Source organism: Centroberyx gerrardi, chromosome 15 (genome assembly GCF_048128805.1).
Source record: "Centroberyx gerrardi isolate f3 chromosome 15, fCenGer3.hap1.cur.20231027, whole genome shotgun sequence".
In the NCBI taxonomy this organism is placed as follows: Eukaryota; Metazoa; Chordata; class Actinopteri; order Beryciformes; family Berycidae; genus Centroberyx; species Centroberyx gerrardi.
The window spans coordinates 3,147,081-3,166,407 of NC_136011.1; the positions used below are offsets into that span (position 1 = coordinate 3,147,081).

At 41.0% G+C, this 19,327-nt stretch overlaps 1 protein-coding gene across 1 annotated transcript; it reads right to left on the reverse strand.

Annotated features, from left to right (window-relative positions):
- Window positions 1-1,831: 1,831 nt before the first annotated feature.
- eno4 (enolase 4) lies at window positions 1,832-18,868 on the reverse strand. The gene is made up of 13 exons (XM_071901935.1): window positions 18,692-18,868; window positions 16,704-16,832; window positions 14,309-14,496; window positions 11,354-11,490; window positions 9,022-9,191; window positions 8,787-8,915; window positions 8,446-8,514; window positions 7,736-7,900; window positions 7,415-7,540; window positions 4,932-5,106; window positions 4,079-4,140; window positions 2,562-2,679; window positions 1,832-1,923 (listed from the first exon to the last, which is right to left on the reverse strand). The coding sequence occupies exons 1-13, from the start codon at window positions 18,866-18,868 to the stop codon at window positions 1,832-1,834; spliced, it is 1,737 nt and encodes a 578-aa protein (XP_071758036.1).
- Between the last annotated feature and the right edge of the window lie 459 nt (window positions 18,869-19,327).

Consider the following 19,327-nt stretch of genomic DNA (forward strand, 5'->3'; position numbering starts at 1 on the left):
GTGAGAGGGGTCGGACGAGGCGCTGACCAGTTATGAAGGGGGCCTTTCCTCACACATCCTACAATGAGGAGGCTCTCTTTGTTGGCCAACATTGAGAAGGCTGTGTGTGTGTGGATGTGTGTGTGCGCACGCTCTGGCATTTATCCCACATTGTCTTTTCTCATTCAGTATGTTTAAAACAGGAAGCTGCCCCATGAACAATGGCGATGAACACAAAAAGATGAACACAAAAATGGCAAGCACTATAAAAATTTGGGTTAGACTGATATATCAGGCTGATATTTTGTTAAATATCAGATATCAGCAGTCAGTGTCGTCCACCTGATATGATGGAGGTTCCTCTCTGATCACAGCTACAGAAAATCTGGAAAACCTGACATGGCATTTTAGTGTCTTTACACATTTTATTTATTCATTTAGTTTTCAATAATGTTTGTTGTAATTTAATTCATTTAAAGGCAGCAATGTGTCCCAGAATTCCCCTACCATTAAATATGTAGTGTGGGTCATCCTGCCTTAAAGAGGTGCTATCACTAAAAGAATTAGTTAATTAGTCTGGGTTTCAATGGAGAGTTTAAGTGTCCTATGATTATCTATATGCTGTTTCAGAGGCTTTTCTACCATGACAAGAATAAAATTCTGGGGGAAATGGAATACTCCTTCTTTTTTTTGTTTTTTGTCAAATTTAAAGATATTGAATAAAACATAAAACATTGGCTCTTGGCAGCTTCAATCCCCAAATATCTGTCAGCCTTCAAAAAAACCCATATTCAAATCGCACCGGTCATATCAAATAATGAGCCTGGGCCTTTGTGCCTCCATCAGCGGATCTCCTACTGTTTACAGCGCGTGTGGAGCTAATAACGAAGGCTGATTTGAAACTGTTCAGTAGTTACAGTAGCTGCGTTGAGGCTGATGAGAGCCGCTATCCTTGGATTCTCTGTCTGTCGTTGGGATGATGAATCCTCAACTGCTAATGCCTCCATCAGCTCTTTTATCAAGGAAAGCGGGCCTGTGTTTGTGCAAGGCCAAGGTGCAGCCCACAATAGCTAATATGGCTTATATACAGAAATGGCAACAAGATGTTTTGGCTTTTAAAAACTGGTTTATTCAAGGTCACATTACCCACGTTGTCTCCCATTGAATAGCTTCATCTTTATTTTTTCCACCGTTTTTATATATATATATATATATATATATATATATATATATATATATATATAACAAATATATTAATGCAACATTAACGCACTTTGTGTATAATCAACTCAGTTTGGTTTTCTGAGGGAAATCCTGACCTGCATTTGCAATGAGGCGATAACTGAGGGTTTTTATTGTGAAAGGAAAATATAATGTGGCATCACTGAAATTGAGATTTTAAAATCTCCCAAATTTTTTTTGGTAACAGTTTAGATTAGGGGACACATTTTAACTATTAATAAGTTGCTTATTAACATACATATTAGTAGTGTATGATTCATTATTATTCATTACAAACCACTTATTAGCATCTTATTCTGCACTATTGTATTCTTCAAGTATAGACCATTAACTATGGGTTTTCCCTCCTAATTAGTGCTTATAGCAGTCAGTGAGGAAGTTGTGTCACATGAATCAGGCTCTCAGTCTGCTTTGCTCAGTATGGGGTTTATAAGGTGCTAGTATCACATATTAAGGGAAATTATTAAACTATTAAGGGAAAACCCATAGTTAATAGTTTATATGTGTTCCCTGATCTAAAGTGTTACCTTTTTCTTTTTTTTTTCTTCTTTTTTTTAAATCTGACAATATATTAGTGACCCGGCAGTAAAATAAAATACAGGATACTCCTTTAATCCGCATCTCTGAGAATATCATCTGGAGTAGCTGACTGCTCTTCTGGTTTTTCGCCAAACAGCCGGGGGGTGCGCTTCTCCTCGGAGACTGCGGACAAGACAAGATGGGCAAATAAGCTGAATGGACAACAAAAGCTTTTTGAAAGCGGAGCACATAAGCCTCAGATGACTGGATTGAAACCTGTGTTGCTGCTGCCTGCTAGAGTTGAAGCACATTAAGCCTTTCACTCCACCTCTGTCACATTTTCTATTTCTGTCTATTGCTTTCATCTACTGTATTCCACCGAACGTGAACACACACTCCATACAATACCAGTAAACACGCAAAATAAACAAACTTTTTGTCGGCAGTTGATTTCATACAAACGAACTCGCCTTTCAGTCATTGTCCAATGTCTCTGTCCCTTTTTTTTTTTTTTTTTATGAGGAAGGGTGGATGGGAGAGTAATTAGGTGGCCAATTAACAGATCCAAGGTAGGTTTTTTTTTTCGTTTCTTTTTCATTCTTCCACCCCACCATACACACACAAACACACACTTGTATGATTCCTGACACACAGTTTCCTTTCACATCCAAAGCAGAGAGACAGGGTGAGATGTGTTCTCACAAGCCCAGGCATTACTACCTCTCTCCCTCTCTCTCTCTGGCTTTGTCTAGCCTCCTTTTTCTCTCTACCCAGCTTAAAAAAAAAAAGACAGGGGAGGGGTAAAAAAAAAAAAAACATACCCAGGATTCCCTGTTGGGCCAGTTCTTCCTCTATAGAAATCAGTCGGTTGTATTTAGTCAGCCTCTCACCGCTGCTCAGACCTCCCAGTTTGACATAGCCCATGCCCAGCCCAACGGCCTGAGGGGGAAAAAGAAGAAGAAGAAGGGCAACAGACGGTGAGAAGGAGGCGTTACAGCGCGCTGAGCGAAGGTGTGTGACGCCACCAAGGGGAAGGAAAAAGAGACAGAGAGGGAGAGATGAGGACATTGTCACTTGGGTTTGACTGATGGGTTTGTCTTAAAGTGGTAATCCTTGAGTTCCTCGTTTTTGGGGGGATTTTGTTGACATCTTTGATGCAAAGCGATCACTGTCAATCAAACAGTGTGGGCGGAGCTTGTATTTTCTGTTTTTCTGTTTATTTTCTGAAGGTTGAGTTTCTGTAGGTGGCACTCTTTTCTTTGTCCGTTCAGCCATGATGGCTATCACTGCTCATGCTAACTACCCAGTTCTTCTGTTTATTCCAAACAAAACGCATCAGTTCCTGTGCGCCAGAGGATTTTTCCCAGGAAAGAGCTACCAGACACTGGGCATATTGAACAGCAAATATAAAAGCTTTCACGGTTGCAAAATAGACATTTATTAAAAGGAAACTGTTGAGGATTATCACTTTAATGAGCTGCCAACCTACCTAAAATAATTTCATTTGTAAGAGTTTCAATGAATGCTATTTAGCATGATGCTAAATGCTAGGGATGGGATGATATATCGAAATTCATTATATCGGAATACAAAAATGTGACAATACGTATCGTGGGGCAGAAAAATTAATCTTGATATTAGCTTCATTTTATTCTGCTGTTGTAATCACAAATGAGACGCTTGACCATCACAATTTCACAAACTCTCCATCCAAATTATATTATTGTCACTTTGTAATGACATTTTTAAATTGTTGTTTACATTCTAGCAAGCCAATACCATCGCTAGAAAGATTTGTGGCTCAGAAATAAACATAATTCTGCACAGTCAGACTTTGTTGTCATTGAACTTTTATTTATTACATCGTATCGTGGTTGTATTGAATCATGAACCTCATATTGAGTATCGTGGTCCATCCCTACTAATTGTTGTTTCAGAGGCTTTTCCACCCTCCCAAAATCAAATTCTGAATACTTGGAATTTTTTGGCATGAAAATGGTCAAATTTAAAGATTGAATATCGGCATAAAATATCGATTTCAGCCTCCAAAAACCCACACCAGTCAAACTCTAGTTACTTCATTGTGGTGAGAGCAGACATTCATGGCTAAAATTGTTATAGCACAACAGTTGAAAAACAGTAGGTGGACTGTGACACTCAGAACACATTATTACTGCAATTAGCTGCTGCATTGGAACGGTGAAGGTTTTCCGCTCTGAGAAACTGCTAAACAAGCACAACGTTGTGAATAGATGCAGTACTACGCTCTGAGGAGACAAATGACATGGAGCTGAAAAGACGGAAGGAAAGAAAGAAAGAAAGCGTGGATGAGGCTCACCACATCTGATAGAGAGTCATCACTGCAGGGCTCACTGCATGTTGTCCCCATTATCACTGCACCTGGCGATCCAACGCATGGATGGACACACACACATTTTCTTATCCATCAATCATAAGTTTAAAGTCACAGTGAAACCACAATTTGATAGAATCATACTTCAATGTATTTCCTGTTGAAACAGGATATAGGGGCGGGACTTAACGTAGGGAGAGGAATTGTTATGTTCGCCTACTGGTGCACCATGAATTACCGACTAAAAGATGCTGTTTTCTGGGAAGTAAAAGTAATGCGATTTTTGAAAAATATGCCAGAAAATAAAAATGTTGAATATCTTTTGCCATTTATTGTTCAACAGGTGTATATTATAACATGGATAATTAGCTAATGAGGTGAAAAAGTTTTTTTTATTTCATTGTGACTTTAAAAAGTGGAAATTAGCAAATTGTAAATTTCATGAGGTGGTGTTGTAGATTGACACGGGTTAGGAATAAACCCTGCTGATGGAAAATATTCATGATTTCAAGCAGCCACTCGGAAGCATTTACACATTCAAACTAGCTGTCAAGGCGCCATAATTGAAGTTTTTTGGGAGACTTTGGTTGCTCCTGATCAGCTTTTTCACACTTAACACACATGAACTTTGTGGGTGATACAACTGAATTCATGTTTTACAGCAAAACAAACATTGCAACCACAAACCAAAAACCCAACCAGTAGCTGTGTCCTGCCATGGCATTTTAACATCTGTGATCACCAAATGGCGTATGGGAGGAAAACCATTCATTTTGGTCATTTTAAGCAGAGTGAACAGTATTTCCTAGTAGTATTGAATGAACAGTGGATCTGTTACCTTGGCGCTCTGATGTGAGGCGGATCAAGTCGCTGATTGATGTCTCATTGGTTTGTTTCAGGACGTGACCTCTGACCCCCGGAAGGGGCGGGGCCTGTGGCTTGGAGGTGATGTCAGAGAGCAGTGAGCATGAGCCTCCAATCGCACTGCTCAGGTTCTCCCACTGGTCCACATCCTTAGCACACACACAAAGGAACGTACATATGTACACAAGCACACACAGGCGCACACACACACACACACACACACACATACTCATAAACCAGACTCTACGCACAGAAAAAGGGGGGTTCTTCAAGGGTTCTTTGGTTCAATATAGAGCCATAATAACTCAAAAAACTGGTAAATCAGTTTTCAAAAAGCAATAGAGAGGAGCGTCTCATCTCCACAAATTCAGACGCTGTAGATTCACCCTATTATTTACAAAATTAAACCTGCAATAAGCGATATCAGACCTTATAAACAATCCTGAAGCTAATGTATGCTATGTGGAGATTTCATTGACACATAATGATATAAACCAATATCCACACAGCAGCAGCTATGTTGCTGTTTTCACCTCTTTTCTAAAGCTTGTTGTCAAATTCCGCACCAGAATGAAGCTCCTCCCAGCCCATTCAGTAGCTTTTCATTTTTTTTAAACTAGCTTGTCTCCTCCCTCGCTGTTTAAAAGCAGCGCTCTCCCCCTCCCATTCCTGAAACAACTTCTCGGAATGGCGGAATCGTTGAAGTGAGCGAGTAAACTTGTTAAACTTATAAACTTGGTAAACCAGTAAACTTGTTAAACTAGTAAACTTGCTACCTACCTCTTCACTTGTCATTGTGTGACATGTAACCTTCAGCGGGAAAAAGATCTGGCAAAGAGAGTCTGGTAGCCAGTGACACTTCTCCGTAGGTACGGTTAGCTTAGCTAAGCCTTTATGCACGGTGCTCTGCTAGGTTTGTCCTTAGGGGCCTCCGTAGTGCAGTAGCTTTGCTGTGCTTTATTTACAAATGTGTTGTGGTTTCTGTCACCCTCTAGTGGAAAATCGCTTGGAAAATCGCTAACTGCAGCTTTAAATTCTGGTATGGTCACTGGTGGGAAATCTTCTCCACAAGGAAGTGACAAATCAAAACTTAAGAGTGAAAAACTGTCCAAACTGTCTCCTAAACAGCAGTGAGCAACACTCTGTCCAGAGAAAGCTGGACTCACCAACGTTAGATCTTTTGCCTCTCTTGTCTCTTTGGTTTCTTTGGTATAAAGCATCACAGAGCGGCCGGGTTGGTAAACATGAGCGTGCTGTGAAGTTTACTGACGTCACCTTACAGGATTTCTGGGTATTGAAGTCCTCAAGATTCACACAGTTACCTCTTACTGAAGTTTAAACACCATAAAGTTCTGCTATGGTACAAACATAAAGAACCATTTTCTGGTACTATGTAGAACCCTTTTTGTGAAGAGTATGCATGATCTTCTGTTACATCTTCTACATAACTAGGTACATGGCTTAATACCTAAGCTCAGCTGGTCGGGTTGCAGAGAGCGTGGTTGAATGGTCGAGAGATAATCGGTTTATATGTGACTATCAGATTGTCTGCTTGTATTGCCGAGTCAGTCTGGTGTCAAGGGTCAGTGTCAGTTCATTTCAGTGACTGCAAAAAAAATGGTTGAACTGGAAAATAACTGCTAAAAAGGAGCATTTATTATTATTAAATTATAGATTACTGGATTATTTGTGTACTTTGTGTAATTTCAGTTGATAATAAATACCCATTATAAGGATGTGACAATATAGCGAAATTCAGCGCAATATAAAAATGTGACAATACGTATCGTGGGGCAGAAAAATTAATCGTGATAATAGCTACATTTTATTCTGCTGTAGTAATCACAAATGAGACGGCTTGCCCATCACAATTTCACAAGCTCTCCAGTGAAATTATATTATTTGCAGTGTATAATGACATTTTTAAATTGTTGTTTACATTCTAGCAAGCCAATGCCATTGCATTTGTGGCTCAGAAATAAACCTAATTTTGCAGTCATACTTTGTTGTCATTGAACTTTTATTTATTACATCATATCGTAGTTGTATTGAATCATGAACCCCATATCATGTATCGTATCGTATGGTATCGTATCATGAGAAAAACATATCATCCCATCCCTAACGCATTACATGCTAAATAGTGGATTTTAAACATTTCCTTCAGGGCACAGAGGAACTACTTTATGCATCAATAACCTAAAACTCCACCACTCAATTCAGTAAAAGTAAGAAGCAGCCAGTTGAAACCAAGTTAAAGGGAATTTTCTATCCCTTTCTCCAATCACAGCGCATTTACATTTTCGACATCTGATTTACAGTGAGTGCCAGAATAGAAACTGCAATGGAACTCATACATTGTTGCTTCCTTCAGGTTGTCTCAACAGGCAGTGAAACCAGAGATGATGAAGTCAGACCTTGAACAGCTGTGGAAGAATGACGGCGTTCTGAACTTACCTCTTTCCTCAGTGGATCGATCAAGGCCACCACTGCCGGGTATTTACTGATCAGAGCTTGATACATATCCACTAATTCATCGGGAGACTTGAGACCTCCTGTCGCCACATCATACTTTCCTTTAGACTGGGAAGAAGGAAAGAAAAGAAAAAACATATTAAATTCTATTCTACGTCTTATCTCCCTCTTTGCGAGTTGAACCGCACTCTGCAGCAGTGTGCATATAGAATCGCTTTGATTTACACAAGGACTCCCAACGCAAGGACTCCCCCCCCCCCAATGATTCACGTACAGTGGAGAGCGTACCTTTCCTCAACTTACATAGTCCATTAGCTCATGAGCGGCACAGTTTACTGCCAAATGAATCTCTGTTCCAAGTGCCAGTCCAAGGTTGCCGCAAGCTTCGGCAATCAGATCCAGAGGCTGCTCAGGTCGCTCGTACCCGACAACGAGCGCGCCCGTGTCAGACGGAGCCGCCTGCGCCGCCTGGGAGCAAACACACGCCATGCCTTGTCAGCAAAATCGGCGTGTTTTACGCTTTTACGCGCCTCGATCGTAAGGAACACATTCACCTACAAGGTTTTTTGGGTTTTTTTTAAACACATCTTCTCCCTGGAAACATATTTGTTGAAAAGTAGGGTTAGCTGATGCTGCATGTGAATGACACAGTGGATGAGTATTCAGAGGTTTGAAAGAGACACAGTTGCCAATGCAAGGTTATGTGCTAGGGGTCACTGAACAATGAAGTAGAAATACTCTGTGTATACACTACAAATACTGCATGAAAGGAAAACTTGAATAGAAGTATTCAATGATATTGTGCAGTTTTCAATGCTTTAATAATCATTTCTACATAACTACAAGCCCGCATACCTTTGAGTTAATTTGAAGATTAGCCATGAAAATCGAATACAAATCCCCTTTTATCAGGTTAGTATGTGTCTGTTAGGAAAGCTTTGAATCCTCCACCTTTTACATTCTGTGTGAACTCCGTTTCTTTCCTACAGTGAATAAATGGAAATGTCCCTCACCCCGGCTTTTGATGAAGTGTTCATTATTCTCATCATCTCCTTTTGCAACTCGAGGGCCATTGTGATGATCTGTTGAAGAAGTTCACCGAAGTTCAGCATGTTTTTTAAACCTTATGGCGAATATTGAACATGGAAGAATTGAGGCGCTTCACCGACAATGTACCGTATCATACCGACAACAAAGAAAGGTGTTTGTTGGCCTCACCTTGAGAAAACTCACACAAAGAACAATAACTTTAAGCCTATGCCAACTATCGACATAAAAGTTGGCCAAAGAGAGAAAGCGCATGTCACAGCTGCATAGAGAAGGACAAGGGCTGAAAAGATGTTGTGTTTAGTACTTGTTTGACTTGTTGTCCTGCTTTGGGGATCAGGATGATTTCCTCCAGTAAATTGAGTTTTCCCGGAGATGTCTTGCCGCAGCTCAGCAAAGTTACCAAGGACACAGGAACGTGGAACTCTGTTTGAACCTGAATCAAATTGTAAAGGACACATTACATGTCACCCTCAGCTGTCTGAATGTTTGTGTGTTTGTGTACATCTACATGCATGCGTGGACTTTGCGCTGAACATAACCTCTTGGTTCTTCAGAGTTGCAATGTGTTTGTACAGTGGGACGCCGTGTATTTTTGCCCCAGTCTTGGCCACAGCCAGGGACACAGAGCCGACGGCCAAGCTTCCAGGCAGCACCGGTTCTGGTGGCTCTCGTGGAGGAATTGGCTTCTCTACACTGTTGCCCTTTTTTCCTGGGAAAAAAAAGCAAAAGCAAAGACCAGGGTCAACGCTTCAGTGTTGAAATGCGACTTCAGGAGATTCACGTGACACATGGAGAGTCTACATTCACATTTTGGGCTTTTAGGTGACACTCTTAAGGCCCATTCAATCTAGAATGATAACTATAAAGATACCTTGTTGCTGCAGCATTCACACTACAGCGATATCTGATCAACAGATAAAGCGTCACTGCAGCTCCGCCCACTTCTTTCTTACAACTTTCATTTGATTGGTTGAAAATGTTTTGTCGTTGTCTCTGCATCCATAAAATTTGAGATCAAACCAAAAATATATAATTATAAATAATTATATTTATCACCCAGAACTTGAAAGGTCTTTGCCATTCAAATCAACGTTCCTTGACGGTCGCAGCGGCGGACATTTTTATGTGAACCGTGGTTTTGCAGCAAGGACCAAAGCAGTGGAAAACTGCCATTGCAGCTGAATTAAGTTGTAACTCAAGCCACTAGGTGGCGCTCTTTTACAAGTTACTGCTGTCTTTTTAAGTCGTTCAAAAGTTTTGACATCTTTGCACAGTGAGTAGAAGTGCAGGTTATAGTTGAGTTAATCTGTTTTAGCCGATGCCCGTTAGCTGTTTAAAGTTAGCGAATGCTAACTTTTCTTCTCCACTAAAAGTAGATTAAGCTACGTTAGTTTATAGCATTTAAGGGGCCATTTTAAGTTAAGTTGATTATGCTTACCAGTTTGCGAATATGCTGATTTTGACAAGAAGACCTAGCAAGAGAAGCACAATATTTGATAATGCTTTGTTAGCCTCATTGCTAACGTCAGCTTTCCATTGAGTTTTGACAGTTTGCTAAGCACTCGTAAAACAGACTCATCTGCACAGTTCTCAAGCAAATGTGACGCACGTAACGGCCTGAATGCCCGGACTTGTGTTGTCACCTCATAGCAACTAACCCTTAAAATTCCATAGTTGCCATTTTATGGTGTACTAGCCAAATTACCATAGCAAATAGTGGAAGGACTGTTCTATCCATTCAAGTTCTGTGAGTTATCATTTTGGATGTTTATATAGTTATCATTGTAACGGGAAAACGGATATTCTATTTACTTAGAACGATTTAGTTTATTGTTTTATAGTTATCTTTATAGTTATCGTTCTAGATGTGAATGGGCCTTTATTCAGAGTGTCTTACAAGGAGTGCAACAGTAGTAGAAAAATCGTCATCAAAAATCATCATGAGGTGAATCCAGGAGTGGCTCAGGTTTGTGCAGGGAGAGTGCACTAATGCTATTCACAAACTGTGCACAATGAGTGGGAAGTTGCCAAATAGGGCTGGTCAGAAAATAAAACTTATTTTTGCCTGTCATGGTCATACATATGTAAATTATATGTAAATCTAATGATTTTGCCCCAATAACATTTATTTGTAGCTGAGGTCATGCAAATCGAGAATTCACCAGAGATTAAATCACCTAATTCACGAACACTTCACAAACCCAGCAAGGGAGCAAGTCAGGCAGTAAGGGAGAGGGTTTCCATCCTAGAATCTCAGATCAGATCAGAGAACGCTCCAATTATAAAGGGGCTTTAGGAAGCAAGGGTGCCAGCCTTGGTGGATTAGTCTCAATGCTGAATTTGGGCTTACGATTGGTGATGAAGGGGCTATTTGCCTGTGTAGTGCTCTTTTTAAGGGCTTATTTTCACCACAACGTGCATACATTTCTTTGTGAATAAGACCAAAACAGATTGCCTTCGTAACACAATATTAGTGACTCTGGACCAAAATCTTTTTTTCTATCATCCAACAATAGAGGGATAGAGGGAAGACAAGGTGGTTTAGCATAGAGACCAGAACAGATATTATCCATGGACACAAATGCATCGGACCACCGTTTCAACCCAAGTCTTCTGCATAGAGTTGCTTGTCCCTCGTACAGGAAACGACTCTTAAAATAGCATCTTCCACATGTCTCCCAGGTGGGAAATTCAGACATACTCTTCTAAGAGTTATAAGATCCTACTATGTGTGAAAACAGCAAAAAATCAAGTTTCTTCGGTATGATTTCTGACGTGTTACACATATACACAAGGCTTTTGGTGCTGGATTTTAGTATTGGGGAAATTCTGATTCAGCCAGTATTGTTGCATGACTAGTCGCTGTCCTACCTTTATCACCACTCTTCTTCTCTTTAGTCTGTGCAGGCGGTGGAGTGGGAGGCTCTACCTCAGGCTCGCTGGCTGCATGGTTCTCCTCCTTCTCCCTGATGTCCTTCACCTCCAGGTAGCGAGCCATGAAGAAATTGCTGCCCAGATACCACAGACACAATCACATTTGGCCTTCAGAGGACGAGTCGGCCGCTCGTGAGCAGCAAGCTCAGAAGGCCGAGGCTAATCAGGAAACCAAAGCTCTCTGCTGCCCTCCATCCAGCATTGGGTTACTGGAGCCATGTTAAAATATGACACTGAATGAATGTGGAATAGAGTATTTCTGGCACTCGTAAGAAGAGGGTGTTGAAGATTGCTTGCGGCACTGTATGCATCTCAGCTGTATTCATGTAAAATGTATAGAGGCCCTAAAGTAGTCACAAGACTTGTATATTTCATGTAGAAATGCCAGATTCCTATTTCCCACTAGAAACATGCATCCATCTGCAGCCTGGAATCTAGACTAGGTTGCAGTATGCAAATGTCAATTTAGTCCTAGATGCTGTTGCCTAAGGATGCAGCCTTATAGTGTATGCTAATTACAAATTACTAATTATTCTATAACCTAAATATTTCCACCGTTTGTGTTTTTCTGTGACTTTCCAAACACCAAAATCCAACCCACCCAAAGAACGGCGTTGCAATAATTATGGCACAGTTTGCTCCCTCAAGCCACAGTGATGCACAGTAACTCATCAAGCACCTCTGTTGGTTCATGGGAGATGGTGCAAAAGCAACCAATAAGAGGAGCCCAGTGCACTGTGATGATATGATAGGCTGTGACAATTGGCAAGCAAGTGCAAAGCTTTAACCCCTGCATGACCCCACTCCAGAAGGTCAACGCACAGCTACATTTGACCCCATTGGATCTTAACATACAAACAGAACCGCCTTATTTATTTATGTTTGTTTGTCTTGTTTATAATTTATAGGACTGCATTCCAAATCATTGCTGACAAAAATCATGTAGAGCAGCTGAGTTTATGCATTTCTACCATACATTCATAAACCAATGGTATTTTTAATGAGATATTAAGTGATGTGACGGGGCTATTCAGTACAGTGGGCTAGACGCTGGTGTCCTGGGAGAGTCCTGGGGGCAGGGGGTGTCTCTCCCAGCATGCATTTTCCCTAATGCAGTATTAAATCAGTAAGCAGCCACACATATAGCCGTAGTGAATATCAAGAGTAGGGTTCAACCGATATGACGTTTTTAAGACCATTACTTTTGTATCAAAGCCACAGATAGTTGATATTTTGGACCGATATTCAGTATCTTTAAATTTGACCAAAAATGACAAGTTTTCAGTGTTTCCCCCGAATTGTATTATTGACAGGGTGAAAAAGCCTCTGAAATAACATTTGGACCATCATGGGACACTAAAACTCCACATTGATTCCCAGACTAATGAAATTATTTTAGTTTTAGCAGCTCTTTAAGGCAGGGTGACCCACCACACCTATTCAATGGTAGGGAGACTCTGGGATACATTGCTGCCTTTAAATGAAGAATTAATTTTAGTTGTCAATTAGACAACTAAATAAAATCTGCTAAGAAACTAAAAAGTTATGCCAGGTTTTTCAGACTATTTTTATGTAGCTGTGGTCAGAAACCTCCATCATATCAGAGATGGATGGCATGATTGTTTGATATCTGATATTCAATAAAAGGTCAGTAACCGGTCTGATATATCGGTCTAGCCCCAATCAAAAGCACAGTACCCTGTGCGAGCCCACATGTATAATTGGATGTGATGTTTACATGGTAGCATTGAGTTTATATGTTAAAAATGTATGTTTGCTGAGTATCCAGTAGACTTGAACTAAGCTAAACTCACCCCCTGCCTTACCCCCTCTACCTGGCAACTACCTCACCCCCCCACCTTCCTAACCCAGTGGCCTCTCGAATCCCTGGTCCATGCTGAATGTCGTGTGATCCTCATGGCCTTAAGCTGCCATTTTGGAGGAGCACCTTGGTTGTCGCCTCTTAAATCTTAAATCTAATGTGAATGCTCTGGGCATACAAGCCTTGGCACTAGAGGCTGCACCATCTGTTAAAGCTGCAATATGCAACATTTATTTTTTACACTGCAATAACAGTAATTGGACATATTCTACATTATCAGTCTGTGTGTTCATGCCCAAATCTCCTTGTTTGCTTCAAATAGGCTTTTCACTGTCACTTTGGGGCATAATACGCCTTTGGGGTGTGTTGTATGGGCATGGCCTGTGGTGAGCTGGTTGTGGCTAACAAGGTGAGGCTAGTGGCTACAGAGCAGGAAGTCACAGCAACAACAACAATGGAGGAAAGCAGTTAGAAAAAAAATAGCAAGCTAAACATTCAAAAACATGGTGAGCAGCGTTGCTTTTTTCATTGCAGATCGGCTGCGTTCTCCATCTGCTTATTAAACTCCTGTGGAGGCTTTACAGATGCCGGTTACCTCAGTCTCAGGCTAGCTGCTGTTTCAAGGTTGACAGCTCAATAAGATGAGAGACAAGTGCTGACCGACTGAGGGGGAGGAGGGTAGGACTGACAATACACTTCCTGCCTCAAGGTGAAAAGTTACATATTGTAGCTTTAAAGTGAAATACCTAGTTGTGCACCATTTATGTACAGGAGCTTTTTTCAGGCGTTTGACATAGGTCACAGTGCATATGCATCATCACTGTCAGATTGAATTACAGTACAAAACTATAAAATATAGCTCCTACTGTACATATGAAGAAATAAGTCATAGTGCTGTTCTCATAATTGCGAAAGATAACATAAGAATCTTGTAGGCTGCGCTATTTTAATCCGAAATCTCTGGAGATGGATGATCACACAAGGTGCTCATGGGGCCCTTTTTCATTCTGATATGCCTCCAGCAACCAAACTCTCCTCCATGACTAGAAAAAGACTCCAACATACAGTACCTGAGTATGTGGTCGACTCCTGTCTGGTCACAGGGATTGAGGCCCTTCAGTATTTCGCTCAAAGGTTCATTGATCCACTGGAGAGCAGTCGTCACATGGTCTGCCCTCTCCTTATTCTTTGCACTCGGGTCCAGTGAAGTCTCCTTAGGGTGCCCACATTCGCTGGAAATGGCAGCCGAGGAAAGCCTCTGTACACCAAGACAAGAAAGAACTAGTTGAAATGGGCAAGGACAAGCCACAAGATCCTTGCAGTTTTTATACGTTGTGTTGTTATGATATGGCATGAAATATATATTTCATGTTATGGTGGGGGTAGCAGCAAGGTTTACAACACTGCAGCTCAAAACCAAACTTCAGAGGTAAATATAGTTCTGTACCTCATCTGCTCACTCAACCAGAATATGGCGTCATATCTGCTCACATATGGGCTAAAACAAGGGGAGATTTTTTTGTTTTGAATGTAAAGTTAGAATAGGACAGTTAACTGGAGTGGGGGCTGTAATGAGCCTTAGACGGATATATTGACCTTTCATTAAAAATCCAATCTGGTCCAGTCAGTGTGGTCCACCTCTCATATGATGCAGTTTGATTGATTATATACATATGTATTGTATTGATCAGTCATACACTGGTTGTCTATGGGAAGCTGATTCTAATGAGACATTTGGATCTGCCGAATATGTTTTATTCTTATTCTTATTTCTATGATCATCATCCTGGGTTTCAATGGAGATTTTTCCTGTGAGGGTCTAAGTGCTCTTTCATAGATTTTCCCACCCTGACAAGAATAAAATTCTGGTGGAAACACTGAATACTTCTAATTTTCTGGATTTGTTTTTTTTTTTGGCTTGAAAATCAACACAAAATATCAGCATCGGCCTCCAAAAACCCATATCGGTCCAACCCCAGTTCTAATGTCACAGATGGAGTAATAAGTCAAAGCACATCAACAGATGGCAAAAGCCTTGTGGCAGGACCCAATGTGTGAACCAAGCCAATTATTACAGTAAGGTAGTGCGGTGAGATAAAGGCTTGTTTGCATTTTTTTGCACACAGCTACCCTGCCAAAACAAACCCCCGGCCCAGACTGTGATGAGCCAAAGCACTGCTACTGCTGCATTTGCCAACACAGGCACATACTCCTGACCTGGAGCCGCCAGTGTGGTTGGAGGGGGGGGGAGAATATGAGTTAATGTCCGCTCTCTCTCCACCCTCCTCCCTTTACCCCTCCTCTTTCTCTCTGTCTCCATCCCCCTCTCTTCATCCCTCTCTCCTCCTTTAGGTCGGACCACTAGCATCACTGTTTGCTGTCATGACAGATTACGGTCAGTGCTGAGTTCGCAAACGGGCCCGGCCGCGATCCGAGAGCATGGCTTGAAAGTCGCTACCCCGTTTCTTGTGCCACATTTTTTTTCTTTCTTCTTATTAGAGAGAAAGAGAAAGAAAGAGAGAGGGAGCTTTGTTCTCGGTGCCCGCTCAGCAAAACATGTCGTGAGGATCAGCAGTTACTTTAGATACTTCAAGTCAAATGTCTAATTCAAAAGAACATATTCAAAGCATCACCAGTGCATGTGGCGTTCATCAGGGAGTGGCACACCAACCTGCATGAAGGACGCTGATTAAATGTTTGCTTGACGAGTGCGTTGGAACTCCCTTCCCAAACCAAATTCCTTCACACACCAAAACCCAAAAGAAGAACTCTCTATGCTATCCTCTTTGAATTTGAATTGTTTTTGGCATTGTAGGTTTCATTAAAATCGTATTTTACGCGCTTGCTTTTCTGTGTTGGCGGCATCTGGCTCCTTTTTGAGTAGTATAGGATTTAAGTAGTATTTTGATTTGCATCTAATCTCTAATAAGATGCGGAGGAGTAAAAGGAGGTTGAGAGGTGGTTATTAGGCCCTAGGTGTCTGCCCTCAGTGACCTCACCGTGCCCCTGGTTCATGGTGTCACATCTAATTTTTCTTGGCCTGTGTGATACTGTAAAAACTGAAATGGCAAGGGTCAAAGGTTGCGGGCTGTCTTCTGATTGCTACCCTTATTGCTCGCTTGTCGCCCCAAGCTGCCTCTTCACATCAGAGCTTCCTTCAAAACGTCAGCACGCCACTAATGAATCAGATCTCCTTCGTTACACCATTATTTGTTAATTACTTCCACTGACTGAATGCATACATTGGATTGAGTATCCGGAATCTGCCAGATGAGCATGTGTCAGCAACAGGCCAAGTATAGTTTGGTAGGCTGTAATCTCAATGGTTAGTCATCACATACTATAAATGGCAATATAATAAATACATACTGGTCTAGTGTTACTTTTTTCCACCACAGAGAGAAAGAAAGGTAGTGTCTGCAGCATGAAACAAAAAAAAGTAAAAATATGACTCATGAGTTTTACCTTTTCTTCATTTCTGATGATGCAGAAGACCTCTGCCTGAATGGATAGCTGTCCTCTTGTGTCGTAAACCTCCTTTCCCTTTAGTTTGCTTATCCTTGGTGGTGCAGACAGTTTTGTAAAGTAATTTGCCTAGAGTGACATTTAATGAGGAAAACACAGTGAGGTCCATTTTCTCTTGAACTCTGAGGGGAAATTAGTAGAGAAAAACAACTATGTGTGTCTTTTAGCTCTGAAGCAGGAGCAGGATGATTCAAGGCTGGTTTGATAGCTCATGCCCTTGATTACATAAAGTTTAAATTTTAGCAAACCACATAATGCATAGTAATTTGAAGAGTAATTTAGATCCATCACATAGAGATATATTCAAAAATGCTTGACATACAAATGTCTACCTTATGAATATAGTCATAATCGGCCCAATTGCTTTTGTCCAACCTGAAATGCAGGGACAATGAACAAAAAGTAGTTCTTTAGTTGTTCATTCAGTCTGAAAATACCCACATCTTCACCCTGGTTGCCTGGACCTCAACCAATAGTTGTTGTTTCACATGCAATGCAATAAGAACATTGAGCCAAATCGTAGTAGTAGATAGTAGATGTTTCATGCAATTTAATAGCCTAGCTATTTAATTTCATTGTTGATTATGAATTAATTTGTCTTGAGAAAAAAGCTTTTTCACCATCAATTACAGAGGTTTCCATGACAACTACTTCAATACTCATAAGCCTAGCCTAGCTAGATTCCCACAGAAGCGATGTGTGCCCCACTAGGCAGCGTCTGATTTGAAGCCAATACCCCAAATGTCCTGCTTCAAGGATGATGAAAAAAAATGTTGGCACAGGTGAAAATCATTACAATTCTGCACACGTAGAGCAGTGTAGCTGTAGTCATGCTGTAGTATATTGTATGTAGAGGCTAGATAATGAACTGGCCAGGCTTGTCAGGTCAAGCCAAAAATAACTTGCTAAATTGCGATCATGTGCAAAACACTGCACCATTGTTGTTACTGTTGACTGCACAGACAGTCTATATTTCTTCCAGAACACCAGATGCTTAATCCCAGTGTGGCACTTAAATTATAGAATTTGTAGTCAGGCTGTAATGGACACAGTCTTGTACCTTTTTATTACCTCCGCCAAGGAGGTTATGTTTTCGGTGCCGTTTGTCTGTTTGTTTGTCTGTTAGCAGGATTACGGAAAAACTACTGGCCCGATTTTCATGAAACTTTGTGGAAGGGTGTAGCATGGGCCAAGGAAGAACCCATTACATTTTTGGAGCGGATCCGGATCCGACTCACGAACAAGCAGTAATAGCACGAACCTTGGCGGAGGTCTGCGCTCTCCGAATGCCCTTCTAGTTCTCATTTTTCTTCTATTTCAAAACGCAAATCCATTTTCTTGCCTCCTACGTCCTCAATAAGTGGAACCACATACAGCCAAGCTATTTTGAAATGTTTATGCTAGAACTGAATGACCAAAATACCTCCAGAACCTTGGTGAGGTTGAGATTACTACATTCTTCAGCTCTATTAGTGACACGGCCTCTATGCTCGCCGCAATTTTCCCTCAAGGCTGCCCCCTAAACATCACATTTCGGCAACTTGGGTATCATAGAATGGTAACGTTAGCTCTACACCACGTACAATCAAGGCCCAAATCAATGCGGGTTTTCATTCCAACAACACACTACACCAGCCAATTTCACTGTTCATCAGGTGGCGTGCTTCTGGTTCACGTGCGCTCCGCTTGTAATTACGATATTCCCCACAGCACTTGAAGGCAGCACTAGTACCTGAAGTTAGGAGTAGCTAAAAAGCTAGCTAGGGAGCTGTTAGTAAGTTCATAACTAACCTAGCTAGCCGTTATGTCTTACTGTTTCTACTGTGGCAATTTACCTAGCATTAACGTTAGCATACGTGCTGCTGCTCAAACTGGCCAGACTTCAAATCAATTACTTGACGTGTATTCAAAATGAAAGCAGCTCATACCAGGTAGCCATAAATGTCGTCGGGCTTGTGGAAGAACAAGTCACTCAAGGCTCGCTCTATCTCCTGCGGGACTCTGTTTCCCTGGTAAAATTCAGCAGCTTTGTTTTTCAGTTCATAGAAGTCATGTTCCTCTTTTGACAGCCGACTGTCACAGCGAAGAAGTCCTTTATAAGACATTGTCAAGATGTTTTCAGTGGCCCTAGTCTTCAACGGTAGTTTCTGTGTCGGTATGTTTCCTAGGAAACGACCGGTGTAACAGTAGTTGCCCGGCAACTGAGGGTGACGTAAGGATTGCACGTTGTGTTGTTATGATTTTTCTTTAGTTGTAAAATTTTACTTATAGGTGATTGTAATGGCTTTTCTGATAGATGGCTTGATTTTGTAGCCTACTGAAGTGTTTGGATGCTATTTTGAAAAGAGAGAGGGAGCTTAAAACTTTCCAAAAATTAATATAGCCTATAGATTGATAGTGATTGTATTTATACACATTCATATCCATTAAAATGATTAAAAAAAAAAAAACTAGGCGAAGTACTAAGGTATGGAGAATGCCTTACTTTGCCATATAATTGACAACTGCTGAGATTTTTTTTTCCCTGTAGGAGCACATCATGTCTTCTTTGTAACCCACAGCAA